Genomic DNA, 20,289 nt, shown 5'->3' with positions numbered 1-20,289 from the left:
AGACAGGTAAACTATAGTCAACAGCCAGGTAAACTATAGACAGGTAAACTATAGACAGGTAAACTATAGTCAACAGACAGGTAAACTATAGTCAACAGCCAGGTAAACTATAGACAGGTAAACTATAGACAGGTAAACTATAGTCAACAGACAGGTAAACTATAGTCAACAGACAGGTAAACTATAGACAGGTAAACTATATACAGGTAAACTATAGTCAACAGACAGGTAAACTATAGACAGGTAAACTATTGTCAACAGACAGGTAAACTATAGACAGGTAAACTATAGTCAACAGACAGGTAAACTATAGTCAACAGCCAGGTAAACTATAGTCAACAGACAGGTAAACTATAGACAGGTAAACTATAGACAGGTAAACTATAGTCAACAGACAGGTAAACTATAGACAGGTAAACTATAGTCAACAGCCAGGTAAACTATAGTCAACAGCCAGGTAAACTATAGTCAACAGCCAGGTAAACTATAGACAGGTAAACTATAGACAGGTAAACTATAGTCAACAGACAGGTAAACTATAGACAGGTAAACTATAGACAGGTAAACTATAGTCAACAGACAGGTAAACTATAGACAGGTAAACTATAGACAGGTAAACTATAGTCAACAGACAGGTAAACTATAGTCAACAGACAGGTAAACTATAGTCAACAGCCAGGTAAACTATAGACAGGTAAACTATAGTCAACAGACATGTAAACTATAGTCAACAGACAGGTAAACTATAGTCAACAGACAGGTAAACTATAGACAGGTAAACTATAGTCAACAGACAGGTAAACTATAGTCAACAGCCAGGTAAACTATAGTCAACAGACAGGTAAACTATAGACAGGTAAACTATAGACAGGTAAACTATAGTCAACAGACAGGTAAACTATAGACAGGTAAACTATTGTCAACAGACAGGTAAACTATAGACAGGTAAACTATAGTCAACAGACAGGTAAACTATAGTCAACAGCCAGGTAAACTATAGTCAACAGACAGGTAAACTATAGACAGGTAAACTATAGTCAACAGACAGGTAAACTATAGACAGGTAAACTATAGACAGGTAAACTATAGACAGGTAAACTATAGTCAACAGACAGGTAAACTATAGACAGGTAAACTATAGTCAACAGCCAGGTAAACTATAAACAGGTAAACTATAGACAGGTAAACTATAGTCAACAGACAGGTAAACTATAGACAGGTAAACTATAGTCAACAGACAGGTAAACTATAGACAGGTAAACTATAGACAGGTAAACTATAGTCAACAGACAGGTAAACTATAGTCAACAGACAGGTAAACTATAGTCAACAGACAGGTAAACTATAGTCAACAGCCAGGTAAACTATAGACAGGTAAACTATAGTCAACAGACATGTAAACTATAGTCAACAGACAGGTAAACTATAGTCAACAGACAGGTAAACTATAGTCAACAGACAGGTAAACTATAGTCAACAGACAGGTAAACTATAGACAGGTAAACTATAGTCAACAGACAGGTAAACTATAGTCAACAGACAGGTAAACTATAGTCAACAGACAGGTAAACTATAGTCAACAGGCAGGTAAACTATAGTCAACAGACAGGTAAACTATAGACAGGTAAACTATAGACAGGTAAACTATAGTCAACAGACAGGTAAACTATAGACAGGTAAACTATAGTCAACAGACAGGTAAACTATAGTCAACAGCCAGGTAAACTATAGACAGGTAAACTATAGACAGGTAAACTATAGTCAACAGACAGGTAAACTATAGTCAACAGCCAGGTAAACTATAGTCAACAGACAGGTAAACTATAGACAGGTAAACTATAGACAGGTAAACTATAGTCAACAGACAGGTAAACTATAGACAGGTAAACTATAGTCAACAGACAGGTAAACTATAGTCAACAGCCAGGTAAACTATAGTCAACAGCCAGGTAAACTATAGACAGGTAAACTATAGACAGGTAAACTATAGTCAACAGACAGGTAAACTATAGACAGGTAAACTATAGACAGGTAAACTATAGTCAACAGACAGGTAAACTATAGACAGGTAAACTATAGACAGGTAAACTATAGTCAACAGACAGGTAAACTATAGTCAACAGCCAGGTAAACTATAGACAGGTAAACTATAGTCAACAGACATGTAAACTATAGTCAACAGACAGGTAAACTATAGTCAACAGACAGGTAAACTATAGTCAACAGACAGGTAAACTATAGTCAACAGACAGGTAAACTATAGACAGGTAAACTATAGTCAACAGACAGGTAAACTATAGTCAACAGACAGGTAAACTATAGTCAACAGACAGGTAAACTATAGTCAACAGGCAGGTAAACTATAGTCAACAGACAGGTAAACTATAGACAGGTAAACTATAGACAGGTAAACTATAGACAGGTAAACTATAGTCAACAGACAGGTAAACTATAGACAGGTAAACTATAGTCAACAGACAGGTAAACTATAGTCAACAGCCAGGTAAACTATAGACAGGTAAACTATAGACAGGTAAACTATAGTCAACAGACAGGTAAACTATAGTCAACAGCCAGGTAAACTATAGTCAACAGACAGGTAAACTATAGACAGGTAAACTATAGTCAACAGACAGGTAAACTATAGACAGGTAAACTATAGTCAACAGACAGGTAAACTATAGTCAACAGACAGGTAAACTATAGACAGGTAAACTATAGTCAACAGACAGGTAAACTATAGTCAACAGCCAGGTAAACTATAGTCAACAGACAGGTAAACTATAGACAGGTAAACTATAGACAGGTAAACTATAGTCAACAGACAGGTAAACTATAGACAGGTAAACTATAGTCAACAGACAGGTAAACTATAGTCAACAGCCAGGTAAACTATAGTCAACAGCCAGGTAAACTATAGACAGGTAAACTATAGACAGGTAAACTATAGTCAACAGACAGGTAAACTATAGACAGGTAAACTATAGACAGGTAAACTATAGTCAACAGACAGGTAAACTATAGACAGGTAAACTATAGACAGGTAAACTATAGTCAACAGACAGGTAAACTATAGTCAACAGACAGGTAAACTATAGTCAACAGCCAGGTAAACTATAGACAGGTAAACTATAGTCAACAGACATGTAAACTATAGTCAACAGACATGTAAACTATAGTCAACAGACATGTAAACTATAGTCAACAGACAGGTAAACTATAGTCAACAGACAGGTAAACTATAGTCAACAGACAGGTAAACTATAGACAGGTAAACTATAGTCAACAGACAGGTAAACTATAGTCAACAGACAGGTAAACTATAGTCAACAGACAGGTAAACTATAGTCAACAGGCAGGTAAACTATAGTCAACAGACAGGTAAACTATAGTCAACAGACAGGTAAACTATAGTCAACAGACAGGTAAACTATAGTCAACAGACAGGTAAACTATAGTCAACAGACAGGTAAACTATAGTCAACAGACAGGTAAACTATAGTCAACAGACAGGTTTTCCCTCTAGAAAGTCCTTATGAACCGAATTATTCGTTATTTTGAACGAATGTCTCTTTTACAAGGTTGCCCTATTTTACAAATGCGTAAAGTAAATAATAATGATTTAGTAATTAAAGCAATCAAAGTGCGCATTGCAGACAGATTGTGATGCTTCATCGTGTTTCAGTGAAATGTACAGCCGTGACACTGTGTTTCAGAGCAACATCACCATGCAGAATGAGAACTACTGTAAGCCTTGAGGGACACCGAAACGTACCTAAGATTTGTCTCGAGGAATATCCATCCACAGAAGCATGATGTGTGATGTTATCCCGTAAGACATAATGTTTTGTCCTCTAGGTGGAGCAGCCTCTGAGGTTGAAGAAGTGTGTGTTTCAGAAGCTACTGTCCAAACAGCGTAAACGCGCCGTGGTGGCCTGCTTCCGTATGGCTCCTCTTTACAACCTCCCCAGGTAAGACAGGCTTCTATCCCACTTACATACTACTCAGGACAATTAGAGGTACACTGATGAGGTGGGGTGGGGGGGGGGGGTTGACTAATGTAGGCCTATGTTGTCTATGTCAACGAAATAAGATCACTAGTCTACCACCCGGTTACTCAACCCTGCACCTTAGAGGCTGCTGCCCTATATACATAGACATGGAATCACTGGTCACTTTAATCATGTTTACATACTGCTTTACTCATTTCATATGTATATACTGTATTCTATTCTACTGTATTTTAGTCAATGTCACTCCGACATGGCTCAATCTAATATTTATATATTTCTTTATTACATTCTTTTACTTTGAAATGTGTGTGTATTGTTGTGAATTGTTAGATACTACTGCACTGTTGGAGCTATGAACACAAGCATTTTGCTAGACCCTCAATAATATGTGTATGTGACCACTCCAATTTGATTTGATTTGAAGATACGCAGATGAATGTGAGTTTGTCTTTAGCCAACTGTACAACCAACAACTAACCCAGAAAAAAGTCCTCAGTCGTCCTTCATGGTGCTATTGTCTCCATCAAATCAAATCTCATGTTCGGGTCCTGTATCTCTTGTTATCTCTCAGTGAAGTTGGTGACATGCTATTACTAGTGTATCCACACTCTCTCTCTCTCTCTCTCTCTCTTTCTTTCTCTCTCTCTCTCTCTCTCTCTCTCTCCCTGTCTCTCTGTCTCTGTCTCTGTCTCTCTCTCTCCCTCTCTCTCTCTCTGTCTCTCTGTCTCTCTCTCTCTCTCTCTCTCTCTCTCTCTCTCTCTGTCTCTCTGTCTCTCTGTCTCTCTGTCTCTCTGTCTCTCTCTCTCTCTCTCTCTCTCTCTCCCTGTCTCTCTGTCTCTGTCTCTGTCTCTGTCTCTCTCTCTCTCTCTCTCTCTCTCTCTTTCTCTCTCTCTCTCTCTCTCTCTCTCTCTCTCTCTCTCTCTCTCTCTCTCTCTCTCTCTCTCTCTCTCTCTCTCTCTCTCTCTCTCTCTCTCTCTCTCTCTCTGTCTCTCTCTCCCTGTCTCTCTGTCTCTGTCTCTCTCTCTGTCTCTCTCTCTGTCTCTCTCTCTCTCTCTGTCTCTCTCTCTGTCTCTCTCTCTCTCTGTCTCTCTCTCTCCTTCGCTCTCTATCTCTACCTCCCTAACCTTGTTCTTCCTTTCTGTTATTTCTCTCTGTTATACCACCTACAATACCTTTCCCTCAGATACAAAAATAACAATTACTTCCTGAATGGCTATCGGTACGTTTGGCTGGAAAAGGCGTTCGCTGACTCTAATTTTGATCACCTGTTCTCCATGCTAACGGTAATGTGAGACTCCTGGCTTAATGCTAGCCGGAGTGTCAGTCTGTTTCTGCTCTCTTGACAACTCCTCATGGAATTGTCATGCCAAACAGACTGGCACCCAGGCTAGGTCGAATGCTTCACCTCTCTCCCCTCCTCCATCTTATTCTCCAGGCTATGGACTGAGCCAACAGTCAACACCACCTACCTACTGCACCTACCACAACCTACCTCCAGTTTACTGCACTGTTGATTCTGATTGGTCAGCCTCAACTTACAGCCAATCAGTGGTCAATCAATGAGCAATCCAGGAAGCATTTTGCTTGTTTACATAAAGATCATCATTCTCATTTTGTCTTAGAATCATGGAATGTTTTTTCTCATGTGATTTAAGTAACATAATGACTGTATTTTTGGAGCTTTAGGGATCATTTATTAACTGAAATAATATTTGAATACAGTGTTCAGTGTTTTTAGATTTAATTATAACCACATCCTCAGACAGTTTCTGTATGCTAATCAAGCCATCAAGGTTGACCAGTCAGAAGGGCCAGTGGCTACCACATCGACCAATCACCACCCTGGAATGCTCTTCCTTCCTGTTTCACCCTCACATCTCTCCCTCCTTCCGCCTCCCCCTTTCCTAAACTTACTTGGACACACCTTAACCTCATTCTCCTCTCCTTCTCCTCCTCTCATCCCTCCTTCCCCAGGCATCGTTCTATTAACCTCTTCGTGTTGGGCTATGTGAGACTATGGATAGAGACAGAGGAGTACTCCTTTGAGGAGAAGCTAGTGCAGGACCTGGCTGTAAGTACTGGGCATGTTGCGGTGGTGTCTGCCACCACCTCAGCCTTAGCCTCAGCCTTGCCCCCTGTGCCCTGTGTTGGCACCGCACCCCCACCAGCCCTCTCCGCCGACTGCCTCTTGAGCACGATGCCCGCCGTCGAGCTTCGGGATCGGGATCGCTTCCCGGTCCGCCTGGGTCTGGGGACCTCGCCTTGGGCCCCCAGACGTTCCCGAGGGCCCCGCGCTCTCTCTAGCTTTGTGGCTCGCTACCGGCAGAGCCTTGACAGGCATGACAGGCTCAACCTCAGGAGACTCAGTGGCAGCAATGGCTCCGTCTCCGCAGCAAAGCACGTGGCTAGAAAAACAGGCTATGGCATGGGCTATGTCACCACTACTACTACTACTACTGTGGTAAGAGGGGGGCAGCTACAGCCCTCAATAGGTGTTAGTTGTTTGATGTCCGACGTTGAACCAGCTAGATGTTGTACAGTCTGGTCTCTACTTTAACTGTAAGTCTGTAGTGAAGTGGTCAAGTGGAGTGTGAAGTGACGTCTTCGGTGGCATGCTCCGCGCACATCTCCGTCTGGATTCATACAGTATTGTGACGGGTGTTGAAATTCATTTCTAAGGAAGTAAACATATTTACACAGTACTGCAACATATCATAAAACACGTCAGAGGAAGAATGTTCAAGAGTTAGACGATGACGTAACACATTCATCATCATCATCATCATCGTCGTCGTCGTCCACACACTGTATTTATTAGTGCTGCATCTGTTGGACCATAGTAGTCTGCATGCGTTTCACTGCTGGGTCCTGTTCAGTAGGGAAACAACGTTTTGAAACAGAGTGAAAAACAGTGAGCAACTACCTGAACCAATAATAACGCAGCTTTTTTGTTTTTTCTGTCGTAAATGTTTTGCTACGGTGTGCCCCTACTAAACAATACCCTGGTCAATTCCCCTGACTATGCACCCCCCCCCCCCCCCCCCCCCTCCCTGGTAACACTGTGCAGCAAAGTGGGACTTGAAAGGGGTGTGGTTAAAATGGAGGCGGGAGAGGGAGCAAGCCTGCTACAGCTGCCTTATAATAAATCCCCAATTGAAGTAAATCTTCTATCACATTGGGCAGCACAATTGATTCTGAGTTTGGGCTTATAATGTTTATATGTTGAAAACTATTTCTAAGGTGCGTACTTTCAGATTTTACGAACCCACTTGCTTGTTTAAATCCCTTGTGCTGCTCGCGTTTTGAAGTCGACAATGTAGAGGCGAGGGGGCGGACTGAGATATCAGCCAATTAAAACCAGCGGTTGTTTCATCCTCTCCTGCCGTAGACTTCCAGTCAAGTCCCGTTCTGAGGTGCTGTTAATCCAGAAGGTTCGACTCACAGAGAGCCGGCTGGTGGACAAGATTAGCCAGCAGGGTGTAGTTTCTAGTGGAAAGGCCAGGTTCAGAACAGAGATAACCCCTGTCTTTAGCCAGCAGGGTGTAGTCTCTAGTGGAAAGACCAGGTTCAGAACAGAGATAACCCCTGTCTTTAGCCAGAGGGTGTAGTCTCTAGTGGGAAGGCCAGGTTAAGAACAGAGATAACCCCTGTCTTTAGCCAGCAGGGTGTAGTCTCTAGTGGAAAGGCCAGGTTCAGAACAGAGATAACCCCTGTCTTTAACCATCAGGGTGTAGTCTCTAGTGGGAAGGCCAGGTTAAGAACAGAGATAACCCCTGTCTTTAACCAGCAGGGTGTAGTCTCTAGTGGAAAGGCCAGGTTCAGAACAGAGATAACCCCTGTCTTTAACCAGCAGGGTGTAGTCTCTAGTGGAAAGGCCAGGTTCAGAACAGAGATAACCCCTGTCTTTAGCCAGCAGGGTGTAGTCTCTAGTGGAAAGGCCAGGTTCAGAACAGAGATAACCCCTGTCTTTAACCAGCAGGGTGTAGTCTCTAGTGGAAAGGCCAGGTTAAGAACAGAGATAACCCCTGTCTTTAGCCAGCAGGGTGTAGTCTCTAGTGGAAAGGCCAGGTTCAGAACAGAGATAACCCCTGTCTTTAGCCAGCAGGGTGTAGTCTCTAGTGGAAAGGCCAGGTTCAGAACAGAGATAACCCCTGTCTTTAGCCAGCAGGGTGTAGTCTCTAGTGGAAAGGCCAGGTTCAGAACAGAGATAACCCCTGTCTTTAACCAGCAGTGTGTAGTCTCTAGTGGGAAGGCCAGGTTCAGAACAGAGATAACCCCTGTCTTTAGCCAGCAGGGTGTAGTCTCTAGTGGAAAGGCCAGGTTCAGAACAGAGATAACCCCTGTCTTTAGCCAGCAGGGTGTAGTCTCTAGTGGAAAGGCCAGGTTCAGAACAGAGATAACCCCTGTCTTTAACCAGCAGTGTGTAGTCTCTAGTGGGAAGGCCAGGTTAAGAACAGAGACAACCCCTGTCTTTAGCCAGCAGGGTGTAGTCTCTAGTGGAAAGGCCAGGTTCAGAACAGAGATAACCCCTGTCTTTAACCAGCAGGGTGTAGTCTCTAGTGGGAAGGCCAGGTTAAGAACAGAGATAACCCCTGTCTTTAGCCAGCAGGGTGTAGTCTCTAGTGGAATGGCCAGGTTCAGAACAGAGATAACCCCTGTCCCTTGTGGGTCGTCTGTGTAGAAAACCCCAATGAAGATCGTGGAGGAGGAGGAAGAGGAGGAGGTTGAGATTAAGCCAGACCCTCTTCATCAGCTTATCCTTCACTTCAGCCACAATGCCCTGACAGAGAGAAGGTAGGAGAGATCAATTAATCAACCTAGTGAACAAGTGTTTTATCTGACCGACCTTACTTAAATAGATAATAATTGTGTGATCTTAACTTATTTGTGTTATTTATCTCTACTGACTTGATACAAGACATGATAATATGTTCTTCTCTCCAGTTTCTTGGAAGAAGATCCGCTGTATATTGCATATGCAGACATGATGGCAAAGGTACTGTACGCAACTGAGAATTTGAGCACACTTTGGCTGCGTTTACATTGGCAGCCCAATTCTGATCTTTTGCCCAATTATTGGCAAAAGATCTAATCTGATTGGTCAAAAGGCAAATCGGTGGCAAAATATCATCTTTGGGCTGCCAGTGTAAACAGATGGTTTCATAACCTGACTGGGTTTATATACAGTTAATTAATAGACCATTGTCATAACTCTAACATGTCCTCCTCTATCTCCTCAGAGTTGTGCAGAGGATGAAGAGGAGGAAGAGGAGGAAGAGGGGAAAGAGAAGACATTTGAGGTTTGAATCTGTCTGCCTTTATTCCGCTTCACTGAGCCTTAGATACCTTTAATAGCCTGTGGCTATATGCTGGATAGATATCTGACTCCTCAATACAACTTTTCTGTGTCGCCTAACAAAGACAAGCATCGTCACTGTAGACATGCTCACCGAAACTTCAGCCATGTAAAAAATCCTCACACGAGAGGCTCGCCTACACTCCATAACAGTACATCTTAGGCTAGGCCTAGCCTACCTTACAGGTCACTTCTCGTTGAACGAAGGAGAGCTCGGGTTTGTTGTTTTGGAAAGTTTGTTGTTTTAAAAGTGTACTGGACGGTTTCTTAGTAGCTAGCTAACTTTTTAGTTTGGCTGGGAACAATCAACAGTGCTTGGTGGCTGTACTACAGAAACACCGGTCGCCGTCGTGAGAAAGACATTAAAAACGTTTGTAAACAACTAGCAGTAAAGAGACAACCTGGATACTAAGGAGATCCTAAGGGAAATCGACGAGTACCAACAGCTTTACGCTATGGAGGAACAACATACTCCGTCATGGAAAGATCCAGCTACCTCAAAAAAAGAACTCTAACCCGACAAAAAAAAGAAAGACAGATTAATCTACAGAAACAGACGATTTACTTACCGTTGAAGTAGAGGCTAGTGCTCTGACTGGAATCCATGCAGACTGGAAAAGATGTGTGAGGAGGGAGCAGAGCTGAGGGGGCGTTTGGAGTTTAGCCAGAGTGAAATTCTCAAGCTCCAAGGAGAAAACAAGGCACTAAGAGCCAAGGTAAAAATCCACGATTCCAACATGGATTGTCTACTCAGGGAAAACAGGGTGATGAGGGAGTCGCTACTATACATACAAAGTCGTAGCATGCGTGAAAATCTCATATTTTCTGATATTCCTGAGGACGCATCCAATAATCCAGAGGGCGCGATCAGAGAAGTCATGCAATCCACCATGAAACTTCCTCTGGACTGTAAACAAGGTGGCTTTCCACCGGGTACAGACTTGGAGCTCGGAGCGACAAGACCAAGGGTCCCCGACCAATCATCGCAAAATTTGAACACTACCAACAACAGGAGCTGATCATAAGCAGGGGAAGGGAGGTTAAAGGGACCAAATTTGGTCTCAATGACCAATTTCCACGGGAGATAAACGAACGTCGTGTTTGCCTGAGGCTGATGCCGTGCAGGTGTTTGTACATATTCATATACACACACTCTCATTCAAATGCACACATAGATGGACACACACACATGTAAATGTCAGACATGCACTCAAACATATTAAAGTGGGCTTGCTGTTATGATTTTAGTTGTCCTTGATGTTAGTTGTTTTTTACATTGTTTTTCTTTTTTCTCTTTTGTTAATTATCTTGGTTGTTGGTGCATTGGGGGGGTTCTTGGGGGTGAGGAATGGAATTATTAAAATTTATATATTTTTTTCTTGTGCTGGTGGTGGGGGGTTGTGGGAGGGGTCTCGGGTGTTTGTGGGAGGGGTCTCGGATGGTTGTGGGAGGGGTCTCGGATGGCTGTGGGAGGGGTCTCGGGTGGTTGTGGGAGGGGTCTCGGATGGTTGTGGGAGGGGTCTCGGATGGTTGTGGGAGGGGTCTCGGATGGCTGTGGGAGGGGTCTCGGATGGTTGTGGGAGGGGTCTCGGGTGGTTGTGGGAGGGGTCTCGGATGGCTGTGGGACAGCTCTTGAGGAACTGTGGAACTGTTTTAATCAATGTGTGTGTGTTTGGGCCCACAGGAAAAGGAAATGGAGAAGCAGAAGATCTTGTACCAGCAGGCCAGACTACACGCCCGCGGGGCTGCTGAGATGGTGCTACAGATGATCAGCGCCAGTAAAGGTGTTGATCGTCGTCTTTTAGCTGCAGTATAGATGAAGCCAAATGGCCTTCAAATGAACAATTCTGTTCTGCTCTCTGTCCCCAGGTCGACTAGGTCCTATGGTGACCTGTACCCTCAAACTGGGCATCTCCATCCTCAACGGAGGCAACGTGCTGGTCCAGCAGGTTAGTCTACGTCACATTGTTACAAGTGTATTACTGTGTATGTTTGACACATCAGTACCACAGATGTATTCCCATCATCACGTCTTGCCAAGACTTTCTGTGCATGAAAACGTGAGTTTTACATTCTATGTTTTTGGCAGAAAATGCTGGATTACCTGAAAGAGAAAAGAGACGCAGGCTTTTTCAAGAGTTTGTCAGGCCTCATGCAGTCCTGCAGGTAACCGTGACTACGCCACCCAAATAACCCAGAGTACAGACCTCGTCTCAGAACTGCCTGGGAATGATGATAGCCTTCTGATCAACTTCTGATAAATCAATGTATCGTAATATTGATAAGCATGTTGGTTATTAAACCCAATGACGATAATAAATTGACCTTCATAGTCACCACTGTTTATGTCAATCTTATTAATTATCCCTGTTCTGATGTGTTTCTCTTTGACAATGTACCTTATCTCCGTACCCTCCGCAGTGTCCTGGACTTGAATGCCTTTGAGAGACAGAACAAAGCGGAAGGTCTGGGGATGGTGACAGATGAAGGCTCCAGTAAGTTTAGCGACAGGATGGCCAGCTGATGCACGACCCCAACCTTTAATAAGTACTTCACCATTTGAGTGTCGCTTCCTTTTTCCCTTCGGCCGTAGGTGAGCTGTCTCGCTGTCTCGGTTGCTGTTTGACACTTCGCAGTATCTTTACTCAGAAAACTGTTAAGGGAACAAAAATCACACCTTTCCTTTCACTAGTTAGTCCCCAAGCCTAGTCTAGGTAGTGCCACGTTTTTTCAGTGTTCGATTTCAGCTTATTTTGTTTTTTTCTCAGAAATAGGTCCAAGAGATGTCTGCTATGTTAGCTGTTGTCTTGACTCAGAGAGTCTCGAACATTAGGGATCAACACACACCTTTCACTCACTGCTCAGCAAGAAGCCAACCTCCTTCCATATGGCTAATGCTGGACCATGACACTGGCTTAATGCTGGACCATGACACTGGCTTAATGCTGGACCATGACACTGGCTTAATGCTGGACCATGACACTGGCTTAATGCTGGACCATGACACTGACCTAATGCTGGACCATGACACTGGCTTAATGCTGGACCATGACACTGGCTTAATGCTGGACCATGACATTGGCCTAATGCTGGACCATGACACTGGCCTGATGCTGGACCATGACATTGGCCTGATGCTGGACCATGATACTGGCTTAATGCTGGACCATGACACTGACCTAATGCTGGACCATGACACTGGCTTATCTCTCGCTCTCTCTCTGTTGTTTTATAAGTTGGTGTCAAATTATCTTCTGAATGAATGGCCCTAGCTAATAGAAAATTAACATAATAGTTCATAATATAACATAATATATATTCTTACTTACTTCTTCAGCTGTGTAGTGCTTCGTCAAAAAACTAAACGTGCACCCCTTGGGGTGCAGAGGACCAAGTTCAGTGGTTTCATCAGGTTTAGGAATCTAAGCTGTTCAGTGGTTTCATCATGTTTAGGAATCTAAGCTGTTCGGGTTCATCAGGTTTAGGAATCTAAGCTGTTCAGTGGTTTCATCATGTTTAGGAATCTAAGCTGTTCGGGGGTTTCATCAGGTTTAGGAATCTAAGCTGTTCAGTGGTTTCATCAGGTTTAGGAATCTAAGCTGTTCAGTGGTTTCATCATGTTTAGGAATCTAAGCTGTTCGGTGGTTTCATGAGGTTTAGGAATCTAAGCTGTTCAGTGGTTTCATGACGTTTAGGAATCTAAGCTGTTCAGTGGTTTCATCAGGTTTAGGAATCTAAGCTGTTCAGTGGTTTCATCAGGTTTAGGGAATCTAAGCTGTTCAGTGGTTTCATCAGGTTTAGGAATCTAAGCTGTTCAGTGGTTTCATCAGGTTTAGGAATCTAAGCTGTTCGGTGGTTTCATCAGGTTTAGGAATCTAAGCTGTTCGGTGGTTTCATCAGGTTTAGGGAATCTAAGCTGTTCAGTGGTTTCATCAGGTTTAGGAATCTAATCTGCAGTTTGTGTGTGTAAGTACAGTAGTTATCAATGTATATGACAACATCTATACTTCTCATGTTGTCTGGTTCTGATTCAGTACCAATACGATACACTAAAAGCTTTCCAAGATATATTTTTACTCCTAATTTGAGAGCAGGGGTTTCCTCTGTCCTGAAGTAGGGATAAAACATTGTTCGGCATTTTAAATATTTTTTAAATGTAACCTTTATTTAACCAGGCAAGTCAGTTAAAAACAAATTATTATTTACAATGACGGCCTATCAGGGAACAGCAGGTTAACCTCCTTGTTCAGGGACAGATTTCTACCTGGTCAGCTTGGGGAGTCGATCCAGCAACTTTCAGTTACTGGCCAGACGCGCTAACCACTAGGCTACCTGCTCTAACCACTAGGCTACCTGCTCTAACCACTAGGCTACCTGCTCTAACCACTAGGCTACCTGCTCTAACCACTAGGCTACCTGCTCTAACCACTAGGCTACCTGCTCTAACCACTAGGCTACCTGCCGCCCCTGCATTAACTAGATATTAACTAGATACAAGCCTCTTATGTCACATCTGCATTACAACACACACACCTCCCCCCACACACCCAATACACACACACACCTCCCCCACACACCTAATACACACACACACCTCCCCCCACACACCTAATACACACACCTCCCCACACACACCTAATACACACACACCTCCCAAACACACCTAGTAGACATGCACACACACACCTCCCCCACACACCTAATACACACACACACACCTCCCCCCACACACCTAATACACACACCTCCCCACACACACCTAATACACACACACACACACACACCTCCCCCACACACACCTAATACACACACACCTCCCCCCACACACTTAATGCACACACACACACACACACACACACACACGCACACACACACACCTCCCCCCACACACCTAATACACACACCTCCCCACACACACCTAATACACACACACACACACTTCCCCTAACACATCCTTCAGTACTGAAAGGTTAACGACAAAAACACCCCATGTACTAAGTACACGCTAATTATCATCAATCCTTAAAAACCTTCCCTTTAACAGGATGCTCCTGTCTCCTCACCTATAATGAGGTTAAAAACCTTCCCTTTAACAGAATGTCTTTGTCTCCTCACCTATAATGAGGTTAAAAACCTTCCCTTTAACAGGATGCCCTTGTCTCCTCACCTATAATGAGGTTAAAAACCTTCCCTTTAACAGGATGCCCTTGTCTCCTCACCTATAATGAGGTTAAAAACCTTCCCTTTAACAGGATGCCCTTGTCTCCTCGCCTATAAGGAGGTTAAAAACCTTCTCTTTAACAGAATGCCCTTGTCTCCTCACCTATAATGAGGTTAAAAACCTTCCCTTTAACAGGATGCCCTTGTCTCATCACCTATAATGAGGTTAAAAACCTTCCCTTTAACAGGATGCCCTTGTCTCCTCACCTATAATGAGGTTAAAAACCTTCCCTTTAACAGGATGCCCTTGTCTCCTCACCTATAATGAGGTTAAAAACCTTCCCTTTAACAGGATGCCCTTGTCTCCTCACCTATAAGGAGGTTAAAAACCTTCCCTTTAACAGGATGTCTTTGTCTCCTCACCTATAATGAGGTTAAAAACCTTCCCTTTAACAGGATGCCCTTGTCTCCTCACCTATAATGAGGTTAAAAACCTTCCCTTTAACAGGATGCCCTCGTCTCCTCACCTATAATGAGGTTAAAAACCTTCCCTTTAACAGGATGCCCTTGTCTCATCACCTATAATGAGGTTAAAAACCTTCCCTTTAACAGGATGCCCTTGTCTCCTCACCTATAATGAGGTTAAAAACCTTTTCTTTTAACAGGATGCCCTTGTCTCATCACCTATAATGAGGTTAAAAACCTTCCCTTTAACAGGATGCCCTTGTCTCCTCGCCTATAATGAGGTTAAAAACCTTCCCTTTAACAGAATGTCTTTGTCTCCTCACCTATAATGAGGTTAAAAACCTCCCCTTTAACAGAATGTCTTTGTCTCCTCACCTATAATGAGGTTAAAAACCTCCCCTTTAACAGGATGCCCTTGTCTCCTCACCTATAAAGAGGTTAAAAACCTTCCCTTTAACAGGATGCCCTTGTCTCCTCACCTATAATGAGGTTAAAAACCTTCCCTTTAACAGGATGCCCTTGTCTCCTCGCCTATAAGGAGGTTAAAAACCTTCTCTTTAACAGAATGCCCTTGTCTCCTCACCTATAATGAGGTTAAAAACCTTCCCTTTAACAGGATGCCCTTGTCTCATCACCTATAATGAGGTTAAAAACCTTCCCTTTAACAGGATGCCCTTGTCTCATCACCTATAAGGAGGTTAAAAACCTTCCCTTTAACAGGATGCCCTTGTCTCATCACCTATAATGAGGTTAAAAACCTTCCCTTTAACAGGATGCCCTTGTCTCCTCACCTATAATGAGGTTAAAAACCTTCCCTTTAACAGGATGCCCTTGTCTCCTCACCTATGAGGTTAAAAACCTTCCCTTTAACAGGATGCCCTTGTCTCCTCACCTATAAGGAGGTTAAAAACCTTCCCTTTAACAGGATGTCTTTGTCTCCTCACCTATAATGAGGTTAAAAACCTTCCCTTTAACAGGATGCCCTTGTCTCCTCACCTATAATGAGGTTAAAAACCTTCCCTTTAACAGGATGCCCTTGTCTCCTCACCTATAATGAGGTTAAAAACCTTCCCTTTAACAGGATGCCCTTGTCTCATCACCTATAATGAGGTTAAAAACCTTCCCTTTAACAGGATGCCCTTGTCTCCTCACCTATAATGAGGTTAAAAACCTTTTCTTTTAACAGGATGCCCTTGTCTCATCACCTATAATGAGGTTAAAAACCTTCCCTTTAACAGGATGCCCTTGTCTCATCACCTATAATGAGGTTAAAAACATTCCCTTTAACAGAATGTCTTTGTCTCCTCACCTATAATGAGGTTAAAAACCTCCCCTTTAACAGAATGTCTTTGTCTCCTCACCTATAATGAGGTTAAAAACCTCCCCTTTAACAGGATGCCCTTGTCTCCTCACCTATAATGAGGTTAAAAACCTTCCCTTTAACAGGATGCCCTTGTCTCCTCACCTATAATGAGGTTAAAAACCTTCCCTTTAACAGGATGCCCTTGTCTCCTCGCCTATAAGGAGGTTAAAAACCTTCCCTTTAACAGAATGCCCTTGTCTCCTCACCTATAATGAGGTTAAAAACCTTCCCTTTAACAGGATGCCCTTGTCTCATCACCTATAATGAGGTTAAAAACCTTCCCTTTAACAGGATGCCCTTGTCTCATCACCTATAAGGAGGTTAAAAACCTTCCCTTTAACAGGATGCCCTTGTCTCCTCACCTATGAGGTTAAAAACCTTCCCTTTAACAGGATGCCCTTGTCTCCTCACCTATAAGGAGGTTAAAAACCTTCCCTTTAACAGGATGTCTTTGTCTCCTCACCTATAATGAGGTTAAAAACCTTCCCTTTAACAGGATGCCCTTGTCTCATCACCTATAATGAGGTTAAAAACCTTCCCTTTAACAGGATGCCCTTGTCTCCTCACCTATAATGAGGTTAAAAACCTTCCCTTTAACAGGATGCCCTTGTCTCATCACTTATAATGAGGTTAAAAACCTTCCCTTTAACAGGATGCCCTTGTCTCCTCACCTATAATGAGGTTAAAAACCTTCCCTTTAACAGAATGTCTTTGTCTCCTCACCTATAATGAGGTTAAAAACCTCCCCTTTAACAGAGTGTCTTTGTCTCCTCACCTATAATGAGGTTAAAAACCTCCCCTTTAACAGGATGCCCTTGTCTCATCACCTATAATGAGGTTAAAAACCTTCCCTTTAACAGGATGCCCTTGTCTCCTCACCTATAATGAGGTTAAAACCCTTCCCTTTAACAGGATGCCCTTGTCTCCTCACCTATAATGAGGTTAAAACCCTTCCCTTTAACAGGATGCCCTTGTCTCCTCACCTATAAGGAGGTTAAAAACCTTCCCTTTAACAGGATGTCTTTGTCTCATCACCTATAATGAGGTTAAAAATCTTCCCTTTAACAGGATGCCCTTGTCTCATCACCTATAATGAGGTTAAAAACCTTCCCTTTAACAGGATGCCCTTGTCTCCTCACCTATAAGGAGGTTAAAAACCTTCCCTTTAACAGGATGTCTTTGTCTCCTCACCTATAATGAGGTTAAAAACCTTCCCTTTAACAGGATGCCCTTGTCTCCTCACCTATAATGAGGTTAAAAACCTTCCCTTTAACAGGATGCCCTTGTCTCCTCACCTATAATGAGGTTAAAAACCTTCCCTTTAACAGGATGCCCTTGTCTCCTCGCCTATAAGGAGGTTAAAAACCTTCCCTTTAACAGAATGCCCTTGTCTCCTCACCTATAATGAGGTTAAAAACCTTCCCTTTAACAGGATGCCCTTGTCTCATCACCTATAATGAGGTTAAAAACCTTCCCTTTAACAGGATCCCCTTGTCTCATCACCTATAAGGAGGTTAAAAACCTCCCCTTTAACAGGATGTATTTGTCTCATCACCTATAATGAGGTTAAAAACCTTCCCTTTAACAGGATGCCCTTGTCTCCTCACCTATAATGAGGTTTTTACATTTTTCTTTTTCTTCTCCTTTTTGAAATTCAATGTCTTCACTTGCTTACATCTGCTTTGTTCGTTTGTTTGTCCTCTCCTCTCATTAAAACTCATCGATGGCAGTCGGCAGTGAGCGGGGTAAATAGACAATTCAGATGCTCCCAAGCGCCATGCTAACATCTTGAATTCCGTCACCATATTGTAGTCCTTCTCTCTCACCTTCACCTCCCTGCCTCATTTGACCCCCACATGACCTGGAAGCATTAATCTATTGCTTTGGTCTGCAGGGAGGTCCATTCATACATATGCATGTGTTGAATGGACATATAAAACTACAGGTTTACTTTGTTAACTCCTGTTCATAGTGGTAATTGTTAGCTTTTCTTTATGTTATTCTACATCACTAATCTATATTCTACTAATGATACTCCTATAAAGGCTACCAATATTTTTTCCAAAGGTTTAACCTATGATTTATAGACTTGTCCACAGCTGAAGCAAAGCTTTGATGTGCTTTGGACTTGGGGCCTATTTCACAAAGCTGGTGTCATGTTTAACTTTCACATGGATGATATCTGCTGCTTTAGAAATGGAATTCAGTTCTTCCCACATTTGTCAAGTACTCGGGAATGGAATCGCTTGCTGATTCTAATTCTAGTGTTCCACCTTTCTGTTCTGATTCTAATTCTAGTGTTCCACCTTTCTGTTCTGATTCTTAAAAAAAAAAAACATTCCCTACCATGTGTTGTCTTGTTCTAAGACTGTAGGGTATATGTGAAAGTTATCTGGCTATTCCCCAGCTTCCTGAAATGTCCTGGTGTTTCACCATATTCATTTCAATTGTAATTCATTTCAGAGCATTTTTCAAAAAGTAGCACTTTGGATGCAGCTGTTATCTGAAGTCCCTGGACTTCTGAACGTGTCCGAAAGTGTTTGTGATCAACACAGACTCTGTATCTGTGCTTGCCACGTGCCTGTCTGAGAGTGATGGGTGCCGAGTGAGCAAGGGCACGATCCCAACTTGACATCCACGAGCCTAACTCAGACTTTCGCCTATATCATGTAAACTCTAGTTGCTCACGGATCTCAAGGTAGGATTCGGCCATTGTTTTTCTTGTTGTTTTGGAGAGCAGTCTTCACCTACTTCTGTCCCCTCCCCAAGGTTCCAAAGTTCTGACGAATGATGACTTCACCAAAGATCTCTTCCGGTTTTTGCAACTGCTCTGTGAGGGGCACAATGGGGGTGAGAACTTGTATAAATGGCTATTAAAACAAATGTGATTTTATTTATTTTTTTGGTATCAATTTGGACCAGATGTAAAAAAAAATGTAATCACAAAATTATCTGATCGCTCTTTCGTTTAGGTGGTGAAAGTACCATTTCCATGTTAGCTAACTTAACCATAACTCATGATAGGTTGCTCACAACCAGGCTCCTACACTCCACATTATCACAATTATCCAATTAGCCACATTATCCCAAAATCTAAATTTGTTCTTCACAGATTTCCAAAACTTCCTGAGAACACAAACAGGAAACACGTTGACTGTCAACATTATCATCAGCACAGTGGACTACCTGCTGCGCCTTCAGGTGATACACACTCACACACACACATTCAGCTATTTTGTCTCCCTAAACCACAAACACACACACACATTCAGGTATTTTGTCTCCCTAAACCACAAACACACACACACATTCAGGTATTTTGTCTCCCTAAACCACAAACACACACACACATTCAGGTATTTTGTCTTCACGACATAAACCATATTTATAAACACACATTCTGATATTTTGTCCTTGTAACCCCCCCCCCCCCCACAAACACACACACCCACACACACACACACACACACACGCACACACACTACCACTCACTAAAAAGGAGAATGTGACATGTTTTCACCAACACATTGACATAGTAAAATCCTTCTCTGTAGGAATCTATCAGTGACTTCTACTGGTATTATTCTGGGAAAGACATTATCGACGAGGCAGGGCAGGTCAACTTCTCCAAAGCCTTAGCTGTCGCGAAGCAGATCTTCAACTCACTCACTGAGTACATCCAGGTAAGACCTGTCCCCTTGTGTTTTTATTGAGTTTCTACATTTAGCCTATATTCACTCTTTCGTCTCAAACGTGATATTTTTTTATTTTATGATACTTACTGACATGTTTTTTATTGGTGTGATCTTTATAAATATTCACTCTATTTTTGTGTCCTTTTTGTATTTGATTATTGTCTCCCTCCCTCCCTCCCTCCCTCCCTCCCTCCCTCCCTCCCTCCCTCCCTCCCTCCCTACCTCTCCCCCCTCCTC

The 20,289-nt window shown here is 42.7% G+C and overlaps 1 protein-coding gene across 6 annotated transcripts in view; it reads left to right on the top strand.

Moving 5' to 3' along the window:
- Positions 1–20,289, top strand: part of LOC110529177 (ryanodine receptor 3) — a 250,062-nt gene that overhangs the window by 207,149 nt on the left and 22,624 nt on the right. For 3 of the 6 annotated variants that reach the window (XM_090242492.1, XM_090242493.1, XM_090242490.1), the window contains 13 exons: positions 3,859–3,971; positions 5,988–6,084; positions 8,695–8,807; positions 8,958–9,009; positions 9,254–9,313; positions 11,054–11,153; positions 11,239–11,318; positions 11,459–11,535; positions 11,791–11,864; positions 18,088–18,102; positions 19,127–19,207; positions 19,470–19,558; positions 19,912–20,040. In XM_090242492.1, the coding sequence (XP_090098618.1) occupies positions 3,859–3,971; positions 5,988–6,084; positions 8,695–8,807; positions 8,958–9,009; positions 9,254–9,313; positions 11,054–11,153; positions 11,239–11,318; positions 11,459–11,535; positions 11,791–11,864; positions 18,088–18,102; positions 19,127–19,207; positions 19,470–19,558; positions 19,912–20,040 (1,080 nt within the window). The remainder of the gene's footprint in view (positions 1–3,858; positions 3,972–5,987; positions 6,085–8,694; positions 8,808–8,957; positions 9,010–9,253; positions 9,314–11,053; positions 11,154–11,238; positions 11,319–11,458; positions 11,536–11,790; positions 11,865–18,087; positions 18,103–19,126; positions 19,208–19,469; positions 19,559–19,911; positions 20,041–20,289) is intronic. The other 3 variants (XM_090242497.1, XM_090242494.1, XM_090242491.1) reach the window with 1 other exon arrangement.

Source organism: Oncorhynchus mykiss, chromosome 8, assembly GCF_057628025.1.
Source record: "Oncorhynchus mykiss isolate SJ-2025 chromosome 8, ASM5762802v1, whole genome shotgun sequence".
Lineage (NCBI taxonomy): Eukaryota > Metazoa > Chordata > Actinopteri > Salmoniformes > Salmonidae > Oncorhynchus > Oncorhynchus mykiss.
The sequence above is the reverse complement of the archived record's forward strand: the minus strand, read 5'-3'. Positions and strand labels throughout refer to the sequence as shown.